General features: G+C 49.5%; 1 protein-coding gene and 1 long non-coding RNA gene across 7 annotated transcripts in view; one reads left to right on the top strand and one right to left on the bottom strand.

Annotated features, from left to right (window-relative positions):
• The window catches only part of OSBPL2 (oxysterol binding protein like 2), a 36051-nt gene that overhangs the window by 9378 nt on the left and 4530 nt on the right, over positions 1–22143 (top strand). For 2 of the 6 annotated variants that reach the window (XM_081561107.1, XM_081561106.1), the window contains exons 2-10: positions 8675–8845; positions 12437–12545; positions 14231–14306; positions 14461–14595; positions 15195–15292; positions 17612–17794; positions 19351–19458; positions 20218–20307; positions 21684–21807. In XM_081561107.1, the coding sequence (XP_081417233.1) occupies positions 8809–8845; positions 12437–12545; positions 14231–14306; positions 14461–14595; positions 15195–15292; positions 17612–17794; positions 19351–19458; positions 20218–20307; positions 21684–21807 (960 nt within the window). In that variant the 5' untranslated portion in view covers positions 8675–8808. Of the gene's footprint in view, positions 1–8674; positions 8846–12400; positions 12546–14230; positions 14307–14460; positions 14596–15194; positions 15293–17611; positions 17795–19350; positions 19459–20217; positions 20308–21683; positions 21808–22143 lie in introns of all 6 variants that reach the window. The other 4 variants (XM_081561105.1, XM_081561103.1, XM_081561109.1 and 1 more) reach the window with 2 other exon arrangements.
• Positions 11358–17308, bottom strand: LOC145533542 (uncharacterized). Its single transcript, XR_014074151.1, has 2 exons — positions 17190–17308; positions 11358–16491 (listed from the first exon to the last, which is right to left on the bottom strand). It is a non-coding gene; the product is annotated as an uncharacterized LOC145533542 (long non-coding RNA).

The following is a 22143-nucleotide window of genomic DNA, read 5'->3' as shown; positions in this document are numbered from 1 at the left end:
CCTGTATCTCCCTCTTAAGAGTTTTTTAGTTTTAGATCTTACATTTATTTAGGTCCTTGATCTATTTTGAGTTAACTTTGGTATATGGTGTAAGATAGGGTCCTACTTCATTCCTTTGCCTGTGGATATCCAGTTTCCCAGCACCATTTGTTGAAAAGATAGTCCTTTACTTCTTGAATGGTCTTGGCACACTTGCTTGTCAGAAGTCAATCGACTGTAAATGTGAGGGTTTATTCCTGGACTCTCTTCTTTTCCATTGGTCTCTGGGCTAGTACCACACTGTTTTGATTACTATAGTTTTGTAGTAAGTTGTGAAATCAGGAAGTGTGGTCTGGCTTTGTTCTCCTTTCTTCAGTTTGTTTTGGCTGTTGAAGGTCACTTGACATTCCATGTGAGTTTTAGAATGGATTCTTCTGTCTCTGCAGAAAACATCATTGATGCTTAATAGGGATTGTATTGAATCTATAGATTGATTTGAATTGTATCAACATCTTAATATTCAGTCTTCCAATCCATGAACATGGAATGTGTTTCCATTTGCTTATGTTTTTCATTTCTTTTGGCAGTGTTTTATAGTTTTCATTGTATGGTCTTTAACCTCCTTGGTTAATTCCTAAGAACTTTATCCTTTTAGATGACATTGTAAAAGGGATTGTTTTGGGGATTCCCTTTTCAGACTGTTCACTGTAAGTGTGTAGAAATACAACTGATTCTTCTATGTCGAGTTTGTATCCTGCTACCTTGCTGAATTAATTTATCCTAATAGTTTTTTTGTGTGTGTTTGTGGACTCTTCAGTGTTTTCTATATGTAAGATCACATCATCTGCAAACATAATTTCACTTCTTCTTCTCCAATTTGGATGACTTTTATTTCTTTTTCTTGCCTAATTTTTCGGCCTAGAACTTTCAGTACTGTGGTGACTAGAACTGGTGAAAGTGGGCATCAGTGGTTTCCTGATCTTAGAGGAAAAGCTTTCACAACTGAGTATGATATTCACTGTTGTTTTTTCACATCTGGCCCTTATTATGTTGTCCTTCCATTGCAGTTTGTCAAGTGTTTCTATCATGAAAAGGTGTTGAATTTTGCCAAATGATTTTTCTGCATCAGTTGGGATGATCATGTGGTTTTTTTCCCCCCTTCATTCTATTAATGTGATATATTACATCAATTGAGTTTCATGTATTGAATCATCCTTTCGTTCCAGGAGTAAATCCCATCTGGTCATGACATGTAATCCTCTTTAATATGTTGCTAAATGTGTGTCAGTGTGTTCTCTCTGTTAATGTTATGTTGAGGACTTTTGCATCTGTGTTTGTAAGGGATATTGGTTTGTAGATTTTTTTGTAGGGTCTTTGCCTGATCACATAGATGGGGTTAGGAAGTGTCTATTCTTCTTAATTCTGGGGAAAGTTTGAGAAGAATTCATGTTAGTTCTTTTTTAAATGTTTTGTAGAATTCACCAGTGAAGTTGTCAGATCCAGAGTTTTTCTTTGTTGGAAGATTTTTGGTTACTGATTGGCGTGCTCAGATTTTCTGTTTGATTTAGGCTTATACGTTTTGTGTTTCTAGGAATTTGTCATTTCATCTAAGTTATCCAGTTTTGCAGGGTTCATAGCCCTTTCTTATAATCCTTTTATTTCTGTAGAATGAGTAATGTCCCCATTTCAATTTATGATTTTAGTTTTTTAAGTATTCTTTTTTATTGGTCCATCTAACTGAAGATTTTGTTGATCTTTTCAAAAAACTGACTTTTGGTTTCACTGATTTCCTCTATTTTTCTATTCTTATTATTTCCTTCCCTCTGCTAGCTTTGGCATTTGTTTGTTGTTCTTCTCCTTCCTTAAGTTGTGAGGTTAGGTTATTGATTTGATATCTTATTTTTTTAATATAAGTGTTGGTAGCTATAAATTTTCCACTTAGCTCTACTGTCACTGCGTCCCATAAACTTTGGTGTGTTGTGTTTTCATTTTCATTTGTTTATAAGCATTTCCTACTTTTCCCTTGTAGTTTTTTTCTCCAATCTGTTGGTTGTTGAAGATAGTTTTTTGTTTTGTTTTGGCAATGCTGGGCAGCTTGTGGGATCTTAGTTCCCTGACCGGAGATTGAACTCAGGCAGATTGAACTCAGGCCCCTGAGAGTGAAAGCTGAGTCCTCACCACCGGACCACCAGGGAATTCCTAAGACAATGTTACTTAATTTCCAGAACGTTGTGAATTTTCTAGTTTTCCTTCTGTTAGTGATTTCTAACTCATTCTTTTATAGTCAGAGAAGATGCTTTGTATGATACAGATCATTTAAAATCTACTGAGACGTAGTCTGTAGCCTAACATATGGTCTGTCCTGGAGAACATCCCACGTGCACTTGAGAAGGTGTGTCCTGTTGTTGGGTGGAGTGTTCTGGATACATCTGTTAGATCTAATTGGTTGACGGTGTTGTTCAAGTCGTCTGTTTCTTATCTTCCATCTGGTTGATGCTTGCTAATGTATTTTTAAATTACTAAATAAAATTTATATTATTTTGGACAATTTAAATTCAGAATTGACATTTAACTGCAAAAGTAACTTTAGAATTTTCAAATTATTGGTGAGCTTTTCTTTCTTTGTGAAGATTGCATCTAGGTTGCCTTGCTCATTTTTGAGCAGAGAAGTAACACACAGTTTGACTCTTTAGTGAGTCGACCTTGGAGATTAATCACCAGGTCCCTAAGCCAGCCACGTATTCCTCAGTGACTAGGTCTGTTTTTCTAAGAAAATGTAAAGGTGGGTTTGTAAGACTTGAGCGCGGGTATTCGTATATGTGGTGGTGGACAGTCCGCATTTGGAGCCGGGTCCTGGGAGCACGGGGCAGCACTCTGGGGGTGGGCACCTTGAAGAGTGGTGAGGGGCTCTGTGGAGGGACAGGCATCTTGTGGGGACCTGAAAGCAGTGGGGCGCCCTGGCTGCTGTCCCTTGACGGGACTTGGAGGGAGTGCTCACTGTGGGGCTTGAGGAGGGGCTGCAGAGGGGGAGACCCTGGAGGCCCACAAAGATGTCTAGCACAAGCTTACTTTTCTGCGTTTTTCTCTGGACTTAGAAAAGGAAGCAGCTGATTTGGAAAAAGAAAGTCCTTTCCTGAAACCTTGTCTTCTCGAGGCCCAGCAGACACACCGGAGAGGAGGCTTTCTGCTCCCTGCCCACCTTAGGGTCCCTCCATGGGTGTGGGCTGGGTTGGGGGCAAGGACCACCTTGGGGTCAGAGACCACTCAGCAGGGGACTGAGTATGGAGGGTCCCACAGCCATAAGGCTTCCGAGAAGAGGTCAGATGGGCGGCCAAACTGAGGTGGGACCAAGGATGCCTTGCCCTCGTGCCCCTGGGGCCCCACTCTCCCTGCCCCTGCCCCCCCCACCAAACTCAGGAGAGGCCTTCCTTGGGAGCTCTCCCTCCCAGGCATGCCCTCTGTCCTGAAGGAGGTAGATCACTGCCGTCTTATGTTGATCCCATAGTGGTGATTGATTTCTCCTGGCACAGTGAAGACCATACAAGGTGTGTGGCTTTTAGGACGATTCCCCCAGACATGGCCTGGATGCTGGGAGGGATTAACTGTGCACCTGGCAGGTGTGTGCAGGTCTGAGGCAGCTGCAAGGTTTCTGGCCTTGACTCTTGGAGCCTCCTACACGGGGCTCGGGTACCTGATGGTGGTTGGACCGCAGATCTGCATGGCAGGGTCACAGGGCTGCAGCCATGTCACGGTCCCGGCTGTTGGCTCAGCTCCTGTCTTCAGTGTTTGTCCAGCCTGACATCTTACTTTAAGCCTGACCTTCATTTTAAAGACTTGCCATGAGTTTTGACTGATTTGCTTTTAGCATTGGGACTTTTGTTATGAGCAAGGAAGCATATAAAAAGAAAGTACCATGGCTTTGAACATGCCTTCTATTATGAGAGATATTAAAGGTACAGAGAAGCAGGCAGCACAGCGCCGTGGTCCCCTGTGAGCCTGTCTCCATACCCAGCAGTTCACCAGCTCCTGGCCTGTCTCGTCCTCTTAACTACCCCGCCCTCTCCCCAAGTCATTTTGTAGAAACTCCCAGATGTGCTGTGGTTCTATCCGATGTGTTTCAGTGCATAGCTCTAAAAGATAAGAGCAGTTTAAAAGATGGAGTTATGACATCTGTGCCTTTAAGTATCTTTTAGGGGGTGTGAAGACGCTGAAGTTGAACGATTTTGTGAAGACCTAGAAGACCTTTTAGAACTGACACCCAAAAAAGATGTCCTTTTCATTATAGGGGACTGGAATGCAAAAGTAGGAAGTCAAGAACCACCTGGAGTAACAGGTGGTTACAAATTTGGCCTTGGGTTACAGAATGAAGCAGGGCAAAGGCTAATAGAGTTTTGCCAAGAGAACGCACTGGTCATAGCAAACACCCTCTTCCAACAACACAAGAGAAGACTCTACACATGGACATCACCAGATGGCCAACACCGAAATCAGATTGATTATATTCTTTGCAGCCAAAGATGGAGAAGCTCTATACAGTCAGCAAAAACAAGACCAGGAGCTGACTTTAGCTCAGATCATGAACTCCTTATTGCCAAATTCAGACTTAAATTGAAGAAAGTGGGGAAAACCACTAGACCATTCAGGTGTGACCTAAATCAAATCCCTTATGATTACAGTGGAAGTGAGAAATAGATTTAAGGGACTGGATCTGATAGACAGAGTGCCTGATGAACTATGGACAGAGGTTCGTGACATTGTACAGGAGATAGGGAGGAAGACCATCCCCAAGAAAAAGAAATGCAGAAAAGCAAAATGGCTGTCTGAGGAGACCTTACAAATAGCTGTGAAAAGAAGAGAAGCGTAAAGCAAAGGAGAAAAGGAAAGATATACCCATTTGAATGCAGAATTCCAAAGAATAGCAAGGAGAGATAAGAAAGCCTTTCTCGGTGATCAGTGCAAATAAATAGAGGGAAATAATAGAATGGGAAAAACTAGAGATCTCTTCAAGAAAATTAGAGATACTAAGGGAACATTTCATGCAAAGATGGGCTCAATGAAGGACAGAAATGGTATGGACCTAACAGAAGCAGAAGATGTTAAGAAGAGGTGGCAAGAATACACAGAAGAACTGTACAAAAAAGATCTTTACGACCCAGATAATCATGATGGTGTGATCATTCACCTAGAGCCAGACATCCTGGAATGTGAAATCAAGTGGGCCTTATGACGCATCACTACAGACAAAGCTAGTGGAGGTGATGGAATTCCAGTTGAGCTATTTCAAATCCTAAAAGATGATGCTGTGAAAGTGCTGTACTCAATATACCAGCAAATATGGAAAACTCAGCAGTGGCCACAGGACTGGAAAAGGTCAGTTTTCATTCCAATCCCATAGAAAGGCAATGCCAAAGAATGCTCGAACTACCGCACAATTGCACTCATCTCACACTCTGGTAAAGTAATGCTTAAAATTCTCCAAGCCAGGCTTCAGCAATACGTGAACTGTGAACTTCCAGATGTTCAAGCTGGTTTCAGAAAAGGCAGAGGAACCAGAGATCAAATTGCCAACATCCGCTGGATCATTGAAAAAGCAAGAGAGTTCCAGAAAAACATCTATTTCTGCTTTATTGACTGCATCAAAGCCTTTGACTGTGTGGATCACAATAAACTGTGGAAAATTCTTAAAGAGATGGGAATACTAGACCACCTGACCTGCCTCTTGAGAAACCTGTATGCAGGTCAGGAAGCAGCAGTTAGAACTGGACATGGAACAACAGACTGGTTCAAAATAGGAAGAGGAGTACATCAAGCCTGTACATTGTCACCGTGCTTATTTAACTTATATGCAGAGTACATCATGAGAAACGCCGGGCTGGAAGAAACACAAGCTGGAATCAAGATTGCCGGGAGGAATATCAATAACTTCAGATATGCAGATGACACCACCCTTATGGCAGAAAGTGAAGAAGAACTAAAGAGCCTCTTGATGAAAGTGAAAGAGGAGAGTGAAAAAGTTGGCTTAAAGCTCAACATTCAGAAAACTAAGATCATGGCATCCGGTCCCATCACTTCGTGGGCAAATAGATGGGGAAACAGTGGAGACAGTGGCTAACTTTATTTTTTTGGGCTCCAAAATCACTGCTGATGGTGACTGCAGCCATGAAATTAAAAGACGCTTACTCCTTGGAAGGAAAGTTATGACCAACCTAGACAGCATATTAAAAAGCAGAGACATTACTTTGCCAACAAAGGTCCATCTAGTCAAGGCTATTGTTTTTCCAGTAGTCATGTATGGATGTGAGAGTTGAACTGTAAAGAAAGCTGAGTGCTGAAGAATTGATGCTTTTGAACTGTGGTGTTGGAGAAGACTCTTGAGAGTCCCTTGGACTGCAAGGAGATCCAACCAGTCCATCCTCAAGGAGATCAGTCCTAGGTATTCATTGGAAGGACTGATGTTGAAGCTGAAGCTCCAATACTTTGGCCACCTGATGCGAAGGGCTAACTCATTTGAAAAGACCCTGATACTGGGAAAGATTGAGGGCAGGCAGAGAAGGGGATGACAGAGGATGAGATGGCAGGATGGCATCACCGACTCAATGGATATAAGTTTGGGTAGACTCCGAGAGTTGGTGATGGATAGGGAGGCCTGGCGTGCTGCAGTCCATGGGGTCACAAAGATTCGCACATGACTGAGCGACTAAGCTGAACTGAACTGAACTAGGGGGTATAATTAACATACAGTAAATTGCAGGTATTTATTTATTTTTATTTTTGGCCATGCTGCACAGCTTGCAGGATCTTAGTTCCCCCAGTAGGGATCAAACCCACACCCTCAGCCGTGCAAGCGTGGAGTTGTAACCGCTGGACCACTAGGAGTTCCCTAAATTGCACATATTGAAAGCGTACAATGAGTTCTGACATCTGCCTATACCCATGAAACTGTCATCTCACTCGAGATAGGGAAGTGTCCCTTTACCTGCCACTTTGTGTGTGTGTGTGATTTATTGGTTGGAGAAGCTGGGTTTCACCCTGTATACTTGCCCAGGGTCTGGATTTTGCCCACAGTGTCCCTTTGGTGGAGTTTGACATGTTCCTGTCTTCTCTGTGTTCCTTAGGTTGGTAGTTAAGGTTGGAGGAGGGTCCATTCTTTTAGCAGGACCCCCGAGGAGGAGACAGGTAGCACATGTGGGTCTGTGATGGCATGGCCGTGGGTAGCCAGCACCCAGACATTGGACTTCGTCAGGGTTGCACAGAATGGACACAGCCCGGTCCTTCATGGATCAGCAGGAACGCCTCAAAAAGTGGGACAGAGAGCCTGCACAGGAAGGCAGCTCAAAGGCTTGATGCTTTCCTGCATGTCCTGGTTTTCAGAACGTGTTGGCATCATCCATCCAGTGGTGACCAGTCGATTTCTTTTTCAGCATCTCGGTGAACCCGGGGACTTAAATGTGTGGGGTGACTACTCTGGCTGTTCTCAGGGCTCACAGGAACCTGCTGTTGCAGTGGAGCCTCTGCAGGTTTGTCTGAGCCTTTTGACCTGACTCAAGTAGTCTTGCCAGCTTCCTGCTGCCTCTAGAGGGACCCCAGTTCTGGGCTCAGCCATTTCTCCTCCAGGGAACCCTCGTTCCTCTTCATGGCTTCTGGAGCCCGAGTGTGATGTTGGATGTTGTAGATTGGGCCTGTCACATCAGAGAAGAGTCAGAAGTGAGCAATAACTTCTCTAATTTGCCGAAAGGAAAACAGAACCAGCATGGATGACTGATTGAGGCTTTGAATGGGTGTTTCCTGAAGCTGCCCGGGTGTGGTTCTGCCAGCAGGTTAGGAAGGTGGGGAAGGAAAGGAAACTCTGAAAGAGCTTCTTGGGGGGAGGAAGGATGGAAAACCCAACCCCAGTTGGTTGTATGACATAGACGTTCACCTGTGCTCAGGATGGAGCCCGAGATGAACACTTTGGAGGTGACACTAGGTGCCATGTGGCCGCTCCAAGGACTAGGGGCCACCGGTTCCTTTGGAACCGCTCTCAGAACTAGAGGGGAGTGCTCAGTCCTGTGCCCGCCTCACACAGTGAATGAACCGTGGGTCTCTGCTGATTTTCCAGAACGTCAAACCAGTGGGGACAGTCTCTTGCCATTGATGAAACACTGTGCTTCATAAGGGAGAAGTTAATATGCATGAGTTCTAAAATATTGAGCTAAAATAATTTTGAGAAAATTTAAGTTGATTACAGTTTATGCTGAGGACAGCGAACTTACACAGCAGTCTTAATTCTCCAGAATTGAAAATTGGTTTCAGGTTGACGTGGAATAAATGTTTTAACAGAACTTGGCATTATTTATAACCACTTTTTCCAGCTTCTGGTGAAGATATGCAGTGGCAAAGGTATGTTCGGGCCTTGACGTGTGGATGCCTCACTTTCACTAATTGGCCTTTTGAACTGTCCACGTGACCCCAGATTAGTCATTTCAGTGCTCCTTATACAGCTGTGGACAGTGGCTTTTAAAGTAACTTCAGATAGTGGTGTCCACTGATGGACAGAGATGTGACTGTTTCCTCTTGTGTGAGGTCATTCCTTTTACTTCTTTGCTCAGATGTAATTGAGATGAACTCAAGGATAGTGAATGGGTATTTTTAAAATGTTTCTAAACGATACAACCTCTGAAAGCTGAATACACCCAAAACTTTTTTTCCCCTGTAGGTCTCCAGTGCCTATTGGATTTTTACCTTAAAAAGTTCACAGTGTGAAATTTCTTACACTGTCGATGTAGATTCAGTACAATGATTGAGTAGAGGACCGTCTGGATCAGGCGGCGGACGCCTGGCTGCTGAAGGATGAACGGAGAGGAGGAGTTCTTCGATGCCGTCACAGGTAAGCAGAGGGGGTGCCGACAGAGGCCAGGTCGTGAGCGCGAAGCCCTCAGACCCCAGCCTCAGACATAGCCTGGGGATGTGAGGATGGCCTGGAAGAGCCATGCGGAGAGAAGGGTGACGTGTTCCCAGGAAAAGCACTTGTCCTGGACCAGATTTGGAGGAAGACATCCACTTCGGACCACAGGAGATAACATGAAAGGGCAACTGTGTGTTTCAGTCTTTGAAAGGGTTGCCCTGGGGTGTAAATATTTTTATTTGGCTCCTGAATGAGATAGTCAACATCCTTATATTGTTTATAATGATCAAAACTTTACTGTCCTGTCTTATAACTATATCTTGTTTTGCACCACTTAAAGTCTACCAAAGAATAGTAGATTATCTGCTTCCACAGCAACTCTTGCTGTGTTATAAGTTCAGTTCTAAAAAAAAAAAAAGTGCAGTTCTGTTTCGCTTTTCAAACACCATTGTGAACGCTGGTACCCAGGCTAGTGGGGCGGAGTGTATGGTGGGGTGGGTGTTTTGTGTGTGTGTGAATGACGGGTGGCAGGGGGTGGGGGGCAGGAGAGGCCAGGCTGGGTCAGGCCACATTTGCTTAGAGAAGCCCCTCCTCCTCCTGTCATCTCCTGAAGGGGCCCCAAACTCAAGTTCAAGATGCCCCCGATCCCCAGTTGTCTGCCCTCCACCCACTTGTCAGCACTTGGAGCATCACTTTGCTTTTCTTGCTGAGGGGTCTTATTGGTGGAGATGGACTTCAGGGGACTCTTCCAGTCCACGGCCTGCTCTCGGATGTGGGGACATAGAAACAGCGGCTCTGAAATGTTACTGCCGCCAGGTTCTTCACTGATAATCTCCCCAGTGCTGTCAGAGAGGCTCTACCATGGTTGGTGCTGAGAGAGCGTGGTGCCCAGCACGATAGGAGGCTCTTGCCTGGTGGTGGTCGCTGTTCCCAGACACCTGTGCTGTCCCCGCCGGGACACCTGGAGCCCTGGTGGAGCCCTGCCCCACACTGCCTGCGTTCATTGGCCATACTTCTCCCGAGGGAAGGGCTGGAGCAGTTGAGGGCCAGCAGCCCCAGGTGATCGACTTACTCTCGTCCGAAACCCCAGGAGGAGCCGGCATTCTGCTCCCCTCGCTGAACCACTGAGCATCTCCCGAGCTTTCATAGCTATTATGTTCCCTGTAGACATGTTTTCCTGGGAAGTGTGTTGTCTGTTCAACCACCCGCTCATCAGTGATTATTAGCAGCTGAATTCCACCTAGCGGCTGGTTGTCGGGGAATCACGCCCTCAGTCTACCTGGCCCTGGCAGAGGGACCACGTCTGAAACCAAAAGAGCCCGACCTCAGTGAGACCCTCTCACCCAGGAGCCTCCTGGAGGTGCCCTCTTACTGGGACCAGTGTAACTGGCTCTCCTGAAGGGCATTCCCTGGAGAGGCCCTGAGCTATGTGGGATGCCATGTGTGTATGACTCCATCCCTGCCTCTCCACATGGCGGGACCTTCCGCAAGTCCCTGAGATGGAGGCAGAGGAAACAGGTGTCTCGGTGAAAACAGTTTCTCACTTCAGTCCTTTGGTTCCCAAACAAGCAACAGGAAGATGAAAAATCTGAAGTCTCCCAGTGCAATGAAATGCCCAGTGAGTACTTCCCTCTCTTAGAGTCGGTCTTTGTGACTCTAGTTTAAAACATATTTAAACCCAGCAGTTACTAAATGGATGACTTCTGCTGCTGCTGCTGCTGCTAAGTAGCTTCAGTCGTGTCCGACTCTGTGCGACCCCACAGACGGCAGCCCACCAGGCTCCGCCGTCCCTGGGATTCTCCAGGCAAGAACACTGGAGTGGGGTGCCATTGCCTTCTCCAGTGCATGAAAGGGAAAAGTGAAAGTGAAGTCGCTCAGTCGTGTCCGACTCTTAGCGACCCCATGGACTGTGGCCTACCAGGCTCCTCCGTCCATGGGATTTTCCAGGCAAGAGTACTGGAGTGGGGTGCCATTGCCTTCTCCGAAATGGATGACTTCAATGGGCAGTTATTCCCTATAAGAATCAGTACCTTTCAATTGAAAGGTTTTAAATAAAGCACATGAGAATATTTACAGATGAAGGGCTGTAAAAAGTCAGACTGACCTGTCAAAGATGAGTATCTCTTAAGTGATCAGATTATAGATGCTTTCAGCTTGCTCCTTGGCTGTTCTGTATTTTCTCTTTGTGTAATAACAAGAAACGTTGTGTATTAAGATGATGAAGCTATTATGGAGCGTCGGCTTCACCTGAGACAAGACTTCAGGCACTTGTGAGGGAGAAGCTGCCTTGTTTTCTGGGGCCCACCCCAGGGCTGTGATCTAAATGAACTTTCTACTTAACAGTGGCCTAGATTCTCAGACCCGAGGAATACAGGGATACCTGTCCCTAAGCTGGGACCGTTTCAGGCTATGTTTAGACCCACGTTTATGCTGGGGATCAGCAGGTGTCACTTTGGGGATGGTTAGCAAAAACTAGAGGTGATAGGCTATTTCAGAAGATATTGATCATTTTTAATATATCCTTTCAAATTCATTGTGTCATCGGTTTCAGTGCTACTACATTTTGTGGATCTGTCAATAGAGAAGAATGAGAAAGAAGGTATTTTTGCATTTTCTCAAGGAAGCTTATCAGTGGCAAGGTGGTTTACGTTTTGTGTGTGGCAGCAGCCACCCAGGTCTTTCACGCTGGGCCCCACTTTCCACTCAGAAATGAGGGGCTGTTATGGGAGCCCACCCTATGCTCCCTGTGGGCTGATTGCTGGGGGTCAGCGGTCAGGAGCCCCTGCTCCAGCTGGAATGACTCGCCTGGCAGCCCCAGCTCCCTCCAGGCTTGCCCTGGAGCTGAACTCACATATTTCAGGACTGAACTGACTGAGAAAAAGGAAACACACTTCCCTTGTCCCTGGTCACTGGTCACTTCGGAAAAAGCCTTCGCAGTGGAGAAGACCCAGAGGTCTGCCCAGGGTTGTGACCTTCTTCCTTGGGGACTGGACGGGCCAGGAGACGGCTGCCTGTGTTTCACGTTAGTCCTCATGGGTCATTTTCCCCAAGTTTTCTGTGTACCGTGTACTCTCTGGGTTCACATCCATCATCCACGGTTTGGGTTATTGTTCGTAGGTTGGCTAGGTTCTGCTGGTGCGTTGGCGTGGTGCTTGGTCTTAGAAATACTACAGCAGATATGTTTCAGAACATGACACAGAGTTTGACCTCAAACATGGACAGAGGAGGAGGGTGTTGTGGCCTGAGTTAGGTGTGACCACCCCAGAGGACATGAGTCATCGATGACCTAGTGCCCTGGGGCCGCCCCACATGGAAAGGACCATGGAGCGTGCAGTGTGGGTGGCAGGGTGGGGTCCTCCTTGGAGAGACCCCAGGAGCAGTCCTCTTTCTCCACTTCCGTCTGCAGCTATTGGCAAGTGGAGTTAATTACTCTGACTGTGTCCATTAGAAACACTTAAGAGCTTCAGGTTTTCTGCTTTCAGTGAGAATCCTTAGAGGTGAAGTCCTGCCATGTCACCCTCTGCTTGTCTCACGCAGGCTTTGACTCTGATAACTCTTCCGGGGAATTTTCAGAGGCGAATCAGAGACTCACTGGCGTGATTCATGTGGACACCAGCAAAAGTAATGGGATCGGAAAAGTTGGGGACAGGCCTCCTCAGGAGAATGGGATTCAGAAGCACAGGTAGGTTGTCCCGCGGGTACATCTTAGTGTCTTCCAGCACCCCTGTCCTCACTTGCCCCAGATATGCCGTGGGTGCAGGTTGCGAGCTGAAAACGTCCTGTCCAGCATCACTGGGCAGATCCAGGGCCTGTTCAGCCAGCCTCTGGGTGGCCCCTGCAGATCAGTGATGGTGCTTCCTCAACTTGACCCCTGTCCATAAGCTGATGAGGTGGCTGTGCCTGCTCCGGGTTGAGGGACTGAGCTCCAGGGGGCCCTGGTGTTTGCACACAGCCTGCCTTCACTGTTACCAGACCATCCTGCTGGCTTCATGCAGATCTACCTGCATTCTCTTTCCACACACTGACCTCTGACCCCAAGAGTTTCTGAGGGTTGTTTGGTGCAGCGAGACCACATTCCATTCTCTCTCCACCACCACTGGGTTCTCATGTGAGCAGACTCCAGTGACAGTGACTCGAATTCACCAACAGAAGGGAAGACTCAGGTAGGACAGACAAGAAGCAGGTGGAGCCCCTGGGATGGTGGCAGTGGCCTCTGTCCACTCAGGGAGCCCACCTTCACCCCAACCTCTGCCCTGCACTGGACCCAGCGGGACCCTGAGCTGCCAGAGCACCTCCTGCCTGCTCTCATGGCCTGGGCTCAGCCGTCAGCGCCCCGTCCCCCAAACCCCAGAATCTGGCTCAAGCTGGCCCTGGTGCCGCACCCCCCTTCCTCCCAAATCCTTCCCCCAACCTGACTTGCTGGCCTCTGGAGATGTGTCTTGGATGCCTTCAGCTCTGCCAGCTCCTGTGTCCCGGCCTGTCCCTCCCACAGTGGGCCTCCTGTGGGCACCTTCTGTGCCTACTTCTCGCCCAGATTTCACCATTTCTAGACAGGTCTGATCCTCTACCTCCCCTCTTCTTAAAGCTCCCAGGCAGTGGACACATGGCCCTGAGTGAGGGTGCCAGCAGCCCTTTCTCTCTCCAGTGTGTTAGTTGGGACCGTGGACTGTAAGGGTCTCCTCTAAGGGTGACACCTGCCCCTGTGCCTCTCTCCGGGGCAACCCCGCCCATTGCCAGAGGTCCCAGCCTCATGGGGTCCTTGGTGCCCTGGCTTTTCCCTCGTTGGGGCTCTGTCTGCTCTGTGCCCCGGGCCCGGGCCCGGGCCCTCTTCTTCTCCATCTCGTCAGCTCCTGCCCTCACTCCTATCTACACGCAGGGCCATCCTTGGGCCTTGCCCACCCTCCTCGTGGCCCCTTACAGCCAGGGCCTGTCATGTCATGGCCGCGCAGGACCTCAGGAAAGACAAGCACAGGCTTCAGAGGGGTCTGAGAGCTGGTTTCTGAGGTGTTTTCTGAATGGGACTCCTTCCTGTCTGACCTCTGTCCATGGTCCTGCAGCTGCTTCTGGCTCCTGGCCCCCAGCTGCCCCGGGGTAGGGGTGCAGCGACCTGACTCCCCAGCTCCATGGGGGAAGGCCGTTCGTGTGGCTGTGATCATTTCCCAGGAGGCCCCCCAATATTTGGTGCAGAAAGCTCTCTCTGGGACTTCCGCAGCAGTCTGGTCCTTTTTTCCTCCACTAGCGAGCCAGCATAGAGAAACACTAATGCTTAGAAAAGGTGAAAGACAAGGGCCACTGAGCAGAGCCATCCATTCTAAGTGACTCTCACATTGTTGAAACACATGTGTTGCTCTGGTCGCTCCTTTGCAGGACATCTCTGCCTGCCCCGATGTTTACCAGAAGCGACTTCAGCGTGTGGAGCATATTGAAGAAGTGCATTGGCTTGGTAAGTTCAGACAGCCAGACTTCCCGTGGGGCCTCCACCATCTCGTCTGGTGCAGGCGGCTGTGACTCTTAAGAAGCAGTGCTCGGAGCAGGGGTGGGTGTGGGGAGAGCCTGCTGCTAATGGAGCGAGCGGGTCCTCTTCTGGCCTCTCCTAGGAGCTGTCCAAGATCACGATGCCCATAGCCTTCAATGAGCCCCTGAGTTTCCTGCAGCGGATCACAGAGTACATGGAACATGTGTACCTAATTCACAGAGCTTCCCGCCAGCCCCAGTCCCTGGAAAGGATGCAGGTGGGTGGCAGGCTCACTTCAGGGGGCACCTGGCACTGTGCCTGGCTGCATGCAGACCATAGCAGTTAAGAACATGACTTGATCTGATTGGCCACATGGGGGCAGGGACCCGGGCCCTCAGCAGTAGGACGTCTGGGAGCAGGGCCAGAGCGCCTCACATTGACTTTGGGGAGCTGTCCCGCCCAACAGCCAAGTCATTTGCCACAGCACATTCTCCACGGGTGTGGTCTTTGCCTCCTGTCGATTGGGCCTGTGGGGCTGCAGGGGGGTGTGGGGCTGGCAGTTGGTCCCTCTTGGGTCCTTTCAGCACCACCGTCCCATGCAAGTGTGTGCACGTGCATGCGTGTGCACATATGTGTGATAGACAGCCTGCAGGGCAGGCCCCAACTTGGGGGGGAGATGGCAGAGTTCCTCCTGTCTGTGGCTTTGAGGAAGTGGTGGGTGATAAACAGCATTTCCCCGGAAGTTCTGTGGTTTCACACACATTACCAGCGGGAGACTGAGAAGTCACCCCAAACGCGTGTCTGGGTGCCACCCCAGCCCTCGGCTCGCACATCCTCATGGTCGCCACCCCCTCACTGGCCTGTGGTTGCTTCCAGTCTGTGGCGGCCTTTGCGGTTTCGGCTGTAGCTTCCCAGTGGGAGAGGACCGGCAAGCCCTTCAACCCGCTCTTGGGGGAGACGTATGAGCTCATCAGGTAAGCGGACGGGGCCCTCGTGGTGTCTCAGGCACAGGACTCTGGTGATGGATGAGGAGGGTCCTTGTGCAGCATGGATGTCTCCAGGCAACTGAATTGAGGAGCTTCCTGCGAGTGGAAAGATGGTTCACATTGTGTTAATGGCATAACAGAACCCTTGTGAGAAACCGAGTTGAAAACTGAAGACTGCATTAGGTTCAGGAATGGAGAGGGGATGGCCAGGATGTGTGGTTTAGGTTCAGGACGTAACCTAAACGTGTGGTTTAGGTTAGGTTCAGGAACAGAGAGGGGATGGCAAGGTGTAGGGCTGCCGGGTGCTTGTGTGTGTGGGCATGTCTGCGTGGCCTAATGTAATTTGCAGCATCTTTATAAAACAGTGCTGTATTGTGTGACTAATCTTGGATTCAAAGAACCACAAACTTCTGGCTGTAGTTGCTGGGTCCTTCTGTGCATATGTGTTGTTAACGGTTGAGTCTTTCCAGCGGTGAGTAGATGATGCTGGGGTGTGGGGGTGCTTGTCGGCTGAGAATGGGCCCTTCAGATATGTCAGAGTTTACAGTGTGTGCGGAGGTGTGTGTGTGAGCGCTGCTTTCAGACCGTTCGGGGAGGAGTTGTCATCTTAGTGATGCAGGCAGCCTGCACGTACATCTCTTCCCAGGTGGGGAGGCAGCATTCATGCCAGTTTCAGATTCCACCGTTTCTGGCTCATCCTGGATGGCTCAGCAGCGGCCCCTCTGTGCACAGGGCCTGTGTGGGGGTCCTCCTAGGTTTTAGTGTGCTTTAGAGGCTGGCTGGCACTGGGTGCTGGAGGACCCCTTCTCCACATCTCATTTTCCTCGAGAAAGCCGGATGAGTTAGGAGAAAGCGTGCTGTGTGCTGCCAGGGGCCTTGTAAACGACAGGAGTGCAGCAAGTGGCCTGGGGCTGTGGCAGGTCACAGCAAGAGGGACCATAAGGCACAGCCCTCTCCTTTGAGAAACAGGGAAGCTGAAGCCCAGGCAGGGGAAGGCTGGCCTGAAGGTCAGTCTCAGGGAGACACTTGTATCTGGAATTCGTGTAGATGTTCCTTAGATATTCCTCTTGAGCAAGAGCTTCCTCCCTCTGGTCAGCATACTCTAGTCCGTTATTCGAGATTCTGCCCTTATGTAGCTGTTAGATAGTTTTTGGCATTTGTGCATATTAAGAGCATCATTGAAATATCTGAAAAGAGAAATCAAAGCACAGTACCTTAAGAGTTCCAAACAACAGAAAGTAAGCAGGGGGATTAAAAACATGCAAGCCCTCCAAGGTGCTGAATGTAGTGACAGCCCAGTGTCCATCTCTTTCAGAAGCATAGTTCAGGGCTGAACTAGCCTCACAGACTGGTAGGGAACACTGACACAATCTCTACATTCAGGCCGCAATTTCCCAGTCACGCTTCCGGTGTCTGCTGCGTGCCACGCGTGTGAGACAGCCATCTTCCTGTTTGGGCAATGTAACTAAACTGGCCACTCACCAGTATCGTTTTGTCCCTAGAGCTTGCTCATGGATAACTAAAAATAACACTTTATGTTCTTAGACAAGTATTCATTTTGTAAATTACATACCTTGGTAGGCAACCTTTTAAAATCTAATTTTTCAACTTTCCTTCCTCTGTAATGATTGGAAATTCTGATTCCAGTTAAGTTAGTAATTATGTGGTTGAGCTTTTATAATTTTTAATGACTATAGCTGTAGGTGTATTCAGAGTTCTGGAACAATTAAAAACTGACATTTTTATTGAAAAAGAGAGTGTACTAAAAATCCTGTTTCCTGGCCAGGAATATCTTGGGGCATAAGACATTTCATCACAAACATCCTGGGAGCTTTGAAAGGAGGCTGGACAGTCCTACTCTGGGTTTGCTGGGCAGTGGGTGTACCTCGAGGACTCAGGAGACAGTTTGCTGTCAGGCCTCTGAGTCGCTGGTCCTATGAGCACTGGGCTGGGCAGAGGGTCAGGGCAGGAGGCCTCTCCGCACAGTTGCTTGTTCTGTGTGTTGATGATGGCCCCGGGGGCACAGTGTGTGTGTGTGGTCACTATTAGGCCAAGTGTGACATTGGAGAGCCGTGTCAGATGTTTCTGCCACGTGTGGCAGCTTGTGTGGTCCCCTTATCCCAGCACCTCTCCCAGACATGGGGGTCAGGGGCTCTGTGGGTCCTCCACCCCACATGTGGGTGCTGAGCTGTGGGCTTCCCTGGGGAGGGGGGCGCTGGGCCGACTTTATGGGCTTTGCTGTCACTCACAAGGCCCTTTGGCTGTCTCTCCCGCCCCTTCCTTTCTTTTCCTCATTTTTGCTCCCAGGGAAGACTTAGGGTTCAGATTCATATCCGAGCAGGTCAGCCACCACCCCCCGATCAGTGCGTTCTACTCCGAGGGCCTCCACCAGGACTTCCTGTTTCATGGCTCCATCTATCCGAAGCTCAAGTTCTGGGGGAAGAGTGTGGAGGCAGAGCCCCGCGGCACCATCACACTGGAGCTGCTCAAGTGAGTGGGGAACTGTGCGGTGCAGGGGCCACAGTGTTCTGCCAGGCAGGCAGCCTTGCAGCGCAGGACCCTCCTCCAGGGAGCCTGGAAGCCTCTTTGGGGCAATGGTTCCTGGGGCAGGGGGTGTCCTCCTTACAGGATTGGGTTGGGTCCTGTGTTTTCTCCCCTGGTCTCTGCAGTTCAGTCCCTGGTCATGGTCGTCATCCCCTGCTGTGTGACAGCCCAACTCAGAGCCTGAAACAACCCTGTTCTCACGTGGTATTGGGGGTGATGTGGGGGCTCTGTTGGGGTGCTGTGCTGGTGCAGCCGGGGTGCGGGCTGGACGAACCCCTGAAGACAACCAGGCAGAACCTCTGCTCCCGCACTCCCTTCCCTGGCCACTGGCGGAGACCTGGGTTACTTGCCCCGCCCCCTGCTCTGTACGGCTGTGCAGCTGGAGACTGGCACCCCCCAGAGCTAGGGACCAAGGAGAGGTGCCCCAGGATAGAAGTGTCCTTTATCACCTGACCTCAGAAGTGACCACAGCCTACGTGCACGTGCTGTGGTCACACAGACCAGCCATGGTCAAGGGTCTGAACTCCAGGAGGGGAAGAGAATGGAGGGACCGTCTTCAAGGATGCCTGCATACCTTTAAATCGATTTAAATCCAGACATGCCCAATCTGACGTTGATCAAAGACCCTCCAGGCAGAAACTGAGTCTCTAGCAGCCCCCTGGCACTGCAAACCCATTGTGGACGGTCCAGGCTGAGGGGCACAGCCGGCTCCCTGAAGCACGAACCTTGCTGCCTGCAGCTCCGGGGGAGCTTTGGATGTCATTTGTGTTTGGATGTCATCCTGTGAGCCCCACCTGGCCGGAGGAGCGTGGTCTCCCCAGTCTCCACCCCAGACCCCTGCAGACCAGGGCAGCCCCTCCTGGTCACCTGCTCTTGGCTTTCTGGGGTGGGGCACTGGGAGCTGCAGGGTTGTAAGCCTTGTCAATGAACGTTTTGGGTTCCCAGGACATTCAAGAAGTTCCCAGTGTTCCTCGTGAAATGCTTGTGCCCTGGGCTGGTTTTTGCCCTCAACTGTGGCTCTGACACAGCCTCCCTTGAGACATGAGTCTGGCCCTCTGCTCACTGCCTGTTTGTGGGGTTTCTTTTCTCCTTGGGGAAGCCCAGCTAGGGAGCAAGAGGCCTGACTGATGGGAAAGGCATTTGCACCCCAGGACCCACCCCGCCTCATGTTGGCCCCAGAAGGCCAGGGCCCAGGGTCGCTAGGGGCCTCACGGTTCCCGCAGGGCATGGGTGGGTAATGGGGCTGTTCTGTTGACAACTTCACAGGAAACCTCTTGTCTTTGTCAGCCTTTTATTGCTGATTAACTTGTCTCCACGTTTAAATAGAAAGCTTTGTTGATACTACAAAGGACATTTCAAACGAATGCTAAAGAAGTAGCCCCTGCTCAGGAGTTCAAAGCTGTGCTGTGCCCTTCTGCAGCTTTCAGTCAATTATGTTGTGATTCCGTCTGGGACTTGGCTTCTGGGGTCACGCGGTGTCTCTGCTCTCTGGCGTATTTCAGACATAAGGAGGCATACACCTGGACCAACCCTACGTGCTGTGTCCACAATGTGATTATCGGCAAGCTCTGGATAGAGCAGTATGGGACAGTGGAGATTTTAAACCACAGGTAACGGGCCCAATGCTGAGACGCTGCGAGTCAGGGTGGCAATGGGGCGCCCAGAGCACCGGCCACTGGCGTTCAGCTGTGTATTCATGCTGCCCTCAGCTCCCCGGGGCCCTCCCTGGTCGCCAGTATGCTTGGTTCCAGACGGGCCACACTGGCTGCGAGATACCACACGTGGTGCAGTTGGATCTGATTCTGGTCGGCACTGGTCAAAGTCATCGTTAGTGCTCCATGTTGTTATTTCTGTGTTTTTAGTCACAATGGTTGGTTTAGTTTGAAGTTTTAAACTACACTCAAGAATGGTGTGATTTCCTAGTGAAAACAGTGACCACTGTCCAGTTTGTCAGGCCTTATTGTTGGAAGTTCATGGCTGGTTTGCTTTGTTTTTTAACAGCTTTGTTAAGATATAATTTACATGTCATAAAATCCACCCATTTAAAGTAGACATGTAAATGATTTTTAGTAAATCTACCGAATTGTGTAACCATCAGCACCAGGCAGTACTTGAAGCTTTCTGTCCCCTGGAAAGGTCCCTGGGATGTCCATGCGGTCCTGATGCTGCCCCGCCCTGGGGAGCCCCTTGTATGAGCTCTCACTTGCTCCCCTCTCTCCCCTGCTATCTCCCCATCTTCCCCTCACTCTCGGTCTCTCCCTCTCTATCTCCCCGTCCATCTCTCTCTCCTCTCTTTCCCTACCCCCTTGATTCGCCTTTTCTGGACATTTCCCATCCACAACAGAAGCCTGTGTTTGTCTTCCCTGCAGGACTGGAGATAAGTGTGTGCTTCACTTTAAACCGTGTGGACTGTTTGGGAAAGAACTTCACAAAGTGGAGGGGTACATTCAAGACAAAAGGTATATCCCCATGCAGGTCGGGTCACAGGTGCCCAGTTGGTGCATGTGTCTCTGCAGAAGTCACGGTTTTAGAATCTGACCTCATGTTTTGCTCTCTCTGCTGGGCTCAATATGGTTGTCAGGCAAAACCCAAACACTCGTTTACGGGCATCCTTTCCCACATGATTTTTTCATTCCTGTTGGGAAGTCTGGGACTTGTTCAAGTTTCTGTAAGCAAAGAAATGACCGGTAGTATTTTAACAAGTTTGGGGGATTCTTCCCCCCTTTGGGTTAGTTACACTATGTGTTGGGTCTCAGTTTCTCTCTCTCTCTTTTTTTTTTTCCATCAAGTGACTTGGACCACATAGCAGCCATAAGATTCCTTTCAGCTCCTAAAATATGTACATTTTCAGGCAGAAATAGTTCCTAGTGTAAAGCAGTGGGTGCTTTTGCTCTATCCCACTCTGTTGGGTGTCAGATGTTCACCTGTTCAAATCCCTTAGGTACCTTTAGATTTAGGACTCTGACCACTTCGCCCCTTGAAATCTGTTGGGACTTGGCGTGTGGCTTCACAGGACAGCAGTCCTGTTAGGGGAACTGGCATCGACCAGCCCTGCGGAGTCAGCCCAGAGAGAGACTGCGGTCAGCTGGCCCACAGACACGGGCTGCAGCAGTGGACACCCACCTGCACCAACCCAGCTCCGAGTTTCTGGTTTTTCATCCCAAATTGGAGAGGACTGGCCATGTGTCCCCGCCTGCCACCCTCCAGGCCCAGCCTCTGAGGCACAGGTGCCCTCCCAGCATGGCCCTTGGCTGCCAGCACAGCCTTCCAGGAGCACGTGGTCAACTCCGCGCTCCCCCAGGAAGATGCAGGAAAGGAGCACGAGGCACAGCGTGCATTGTTCCCTGGGAGTCAGGCAGAACACCGTCTCTAGAGGCTGTGGGCAGACAGTGATGGGGGTCTGACTCCAGGTTATGGAGCTGAAGAGGCAGCAGCAGCTGAATGTGGGGAGGGTTGTTTATAGGACATATAGAAAAGGGGCTGCAGGACACATGGTACTTAAAGATGTAGTATATTTAGAAAATGACAATCAGGCTCACAGGGTATTACGTTACACACTTGTTCTCACCCCATCTGCCTCCCTCAGCCCTTCAGGTTCTTGTACCCGTTTTCTCTTTCCTGCTTTGGCAGAGGAGTGTAAAGAGTTAGTCTAAAGGCTGTAAGTGGTGACAGTGAGATGGAACTTCCCGCCGGCATGTGTGCATCAGCAGTATCCTACGGTTTAAAAGAAGATGGACAAGGAGGATTGATTCTGGGTCAAGTTAGGGTGCTGCGTGTCTGGATGAATGGTTGATGATCACTGTTGCTTGCTTTTAAAAATTCCCTTTCCCTCCAGCAAAAAGAAGCTCTTCATGATCTATGGCAAGTGGACCGAGTGCTTGTGGGGCATAGACCCTGTCGCGTACGAGTCCTTCAGGAAGCAGGAGAGAAGAGGGGACTCCCTGCGGAAGACGAAACCGGTACGGGGCTGCCGTGGGGAGGCCCCAGCGAGGGTGAGGGGGCCTGGCCGGGCAGTGCCTTTGTGGTCCAGCTGGAGGGGATGGATTACAGAATCCGTCTCTCAGAGCGAAGGTGCTTGTCTGACTGATTCTGGATGGCTAGGTGCTGGGGTGCCTCTACCCACCCTCCTACCTGGCAGAATCAGAGGGTGCCTCCATTTCCTTCTGGATATTTCTTGATACATCTCCTGTCCCCGCACCTTGTTAGCTGAGACCCAGTAGACAAGCAAGTTGATGTCCTTTCTGCGTTTCTAGTTCTGAGTTCCAGGTGATAAAACCCAATACTGATTATTTTAA

The sequence above is a fragment of the Giraffa tippelskirchi genome, chromosome 13, assembly GCF_054371585.1.
Source record: "Giraffa tippelskirchi isolate mGirTip1 chromosome 13, T2T-mGirTip1v1.2.pri, whole genome shotgun sequence".
NCBI classification, from domain to species: Eukaryota; Metazoa; Chordata; class Mammalia; order Artiodactyla; family Giraffidae; genus Giraffa; species Giraffa tippelskirchi.
Note: the sequence above shows the minus strand (reverse complement) of the source record. Positions and strands in the feature narration are given on the sequence as shown.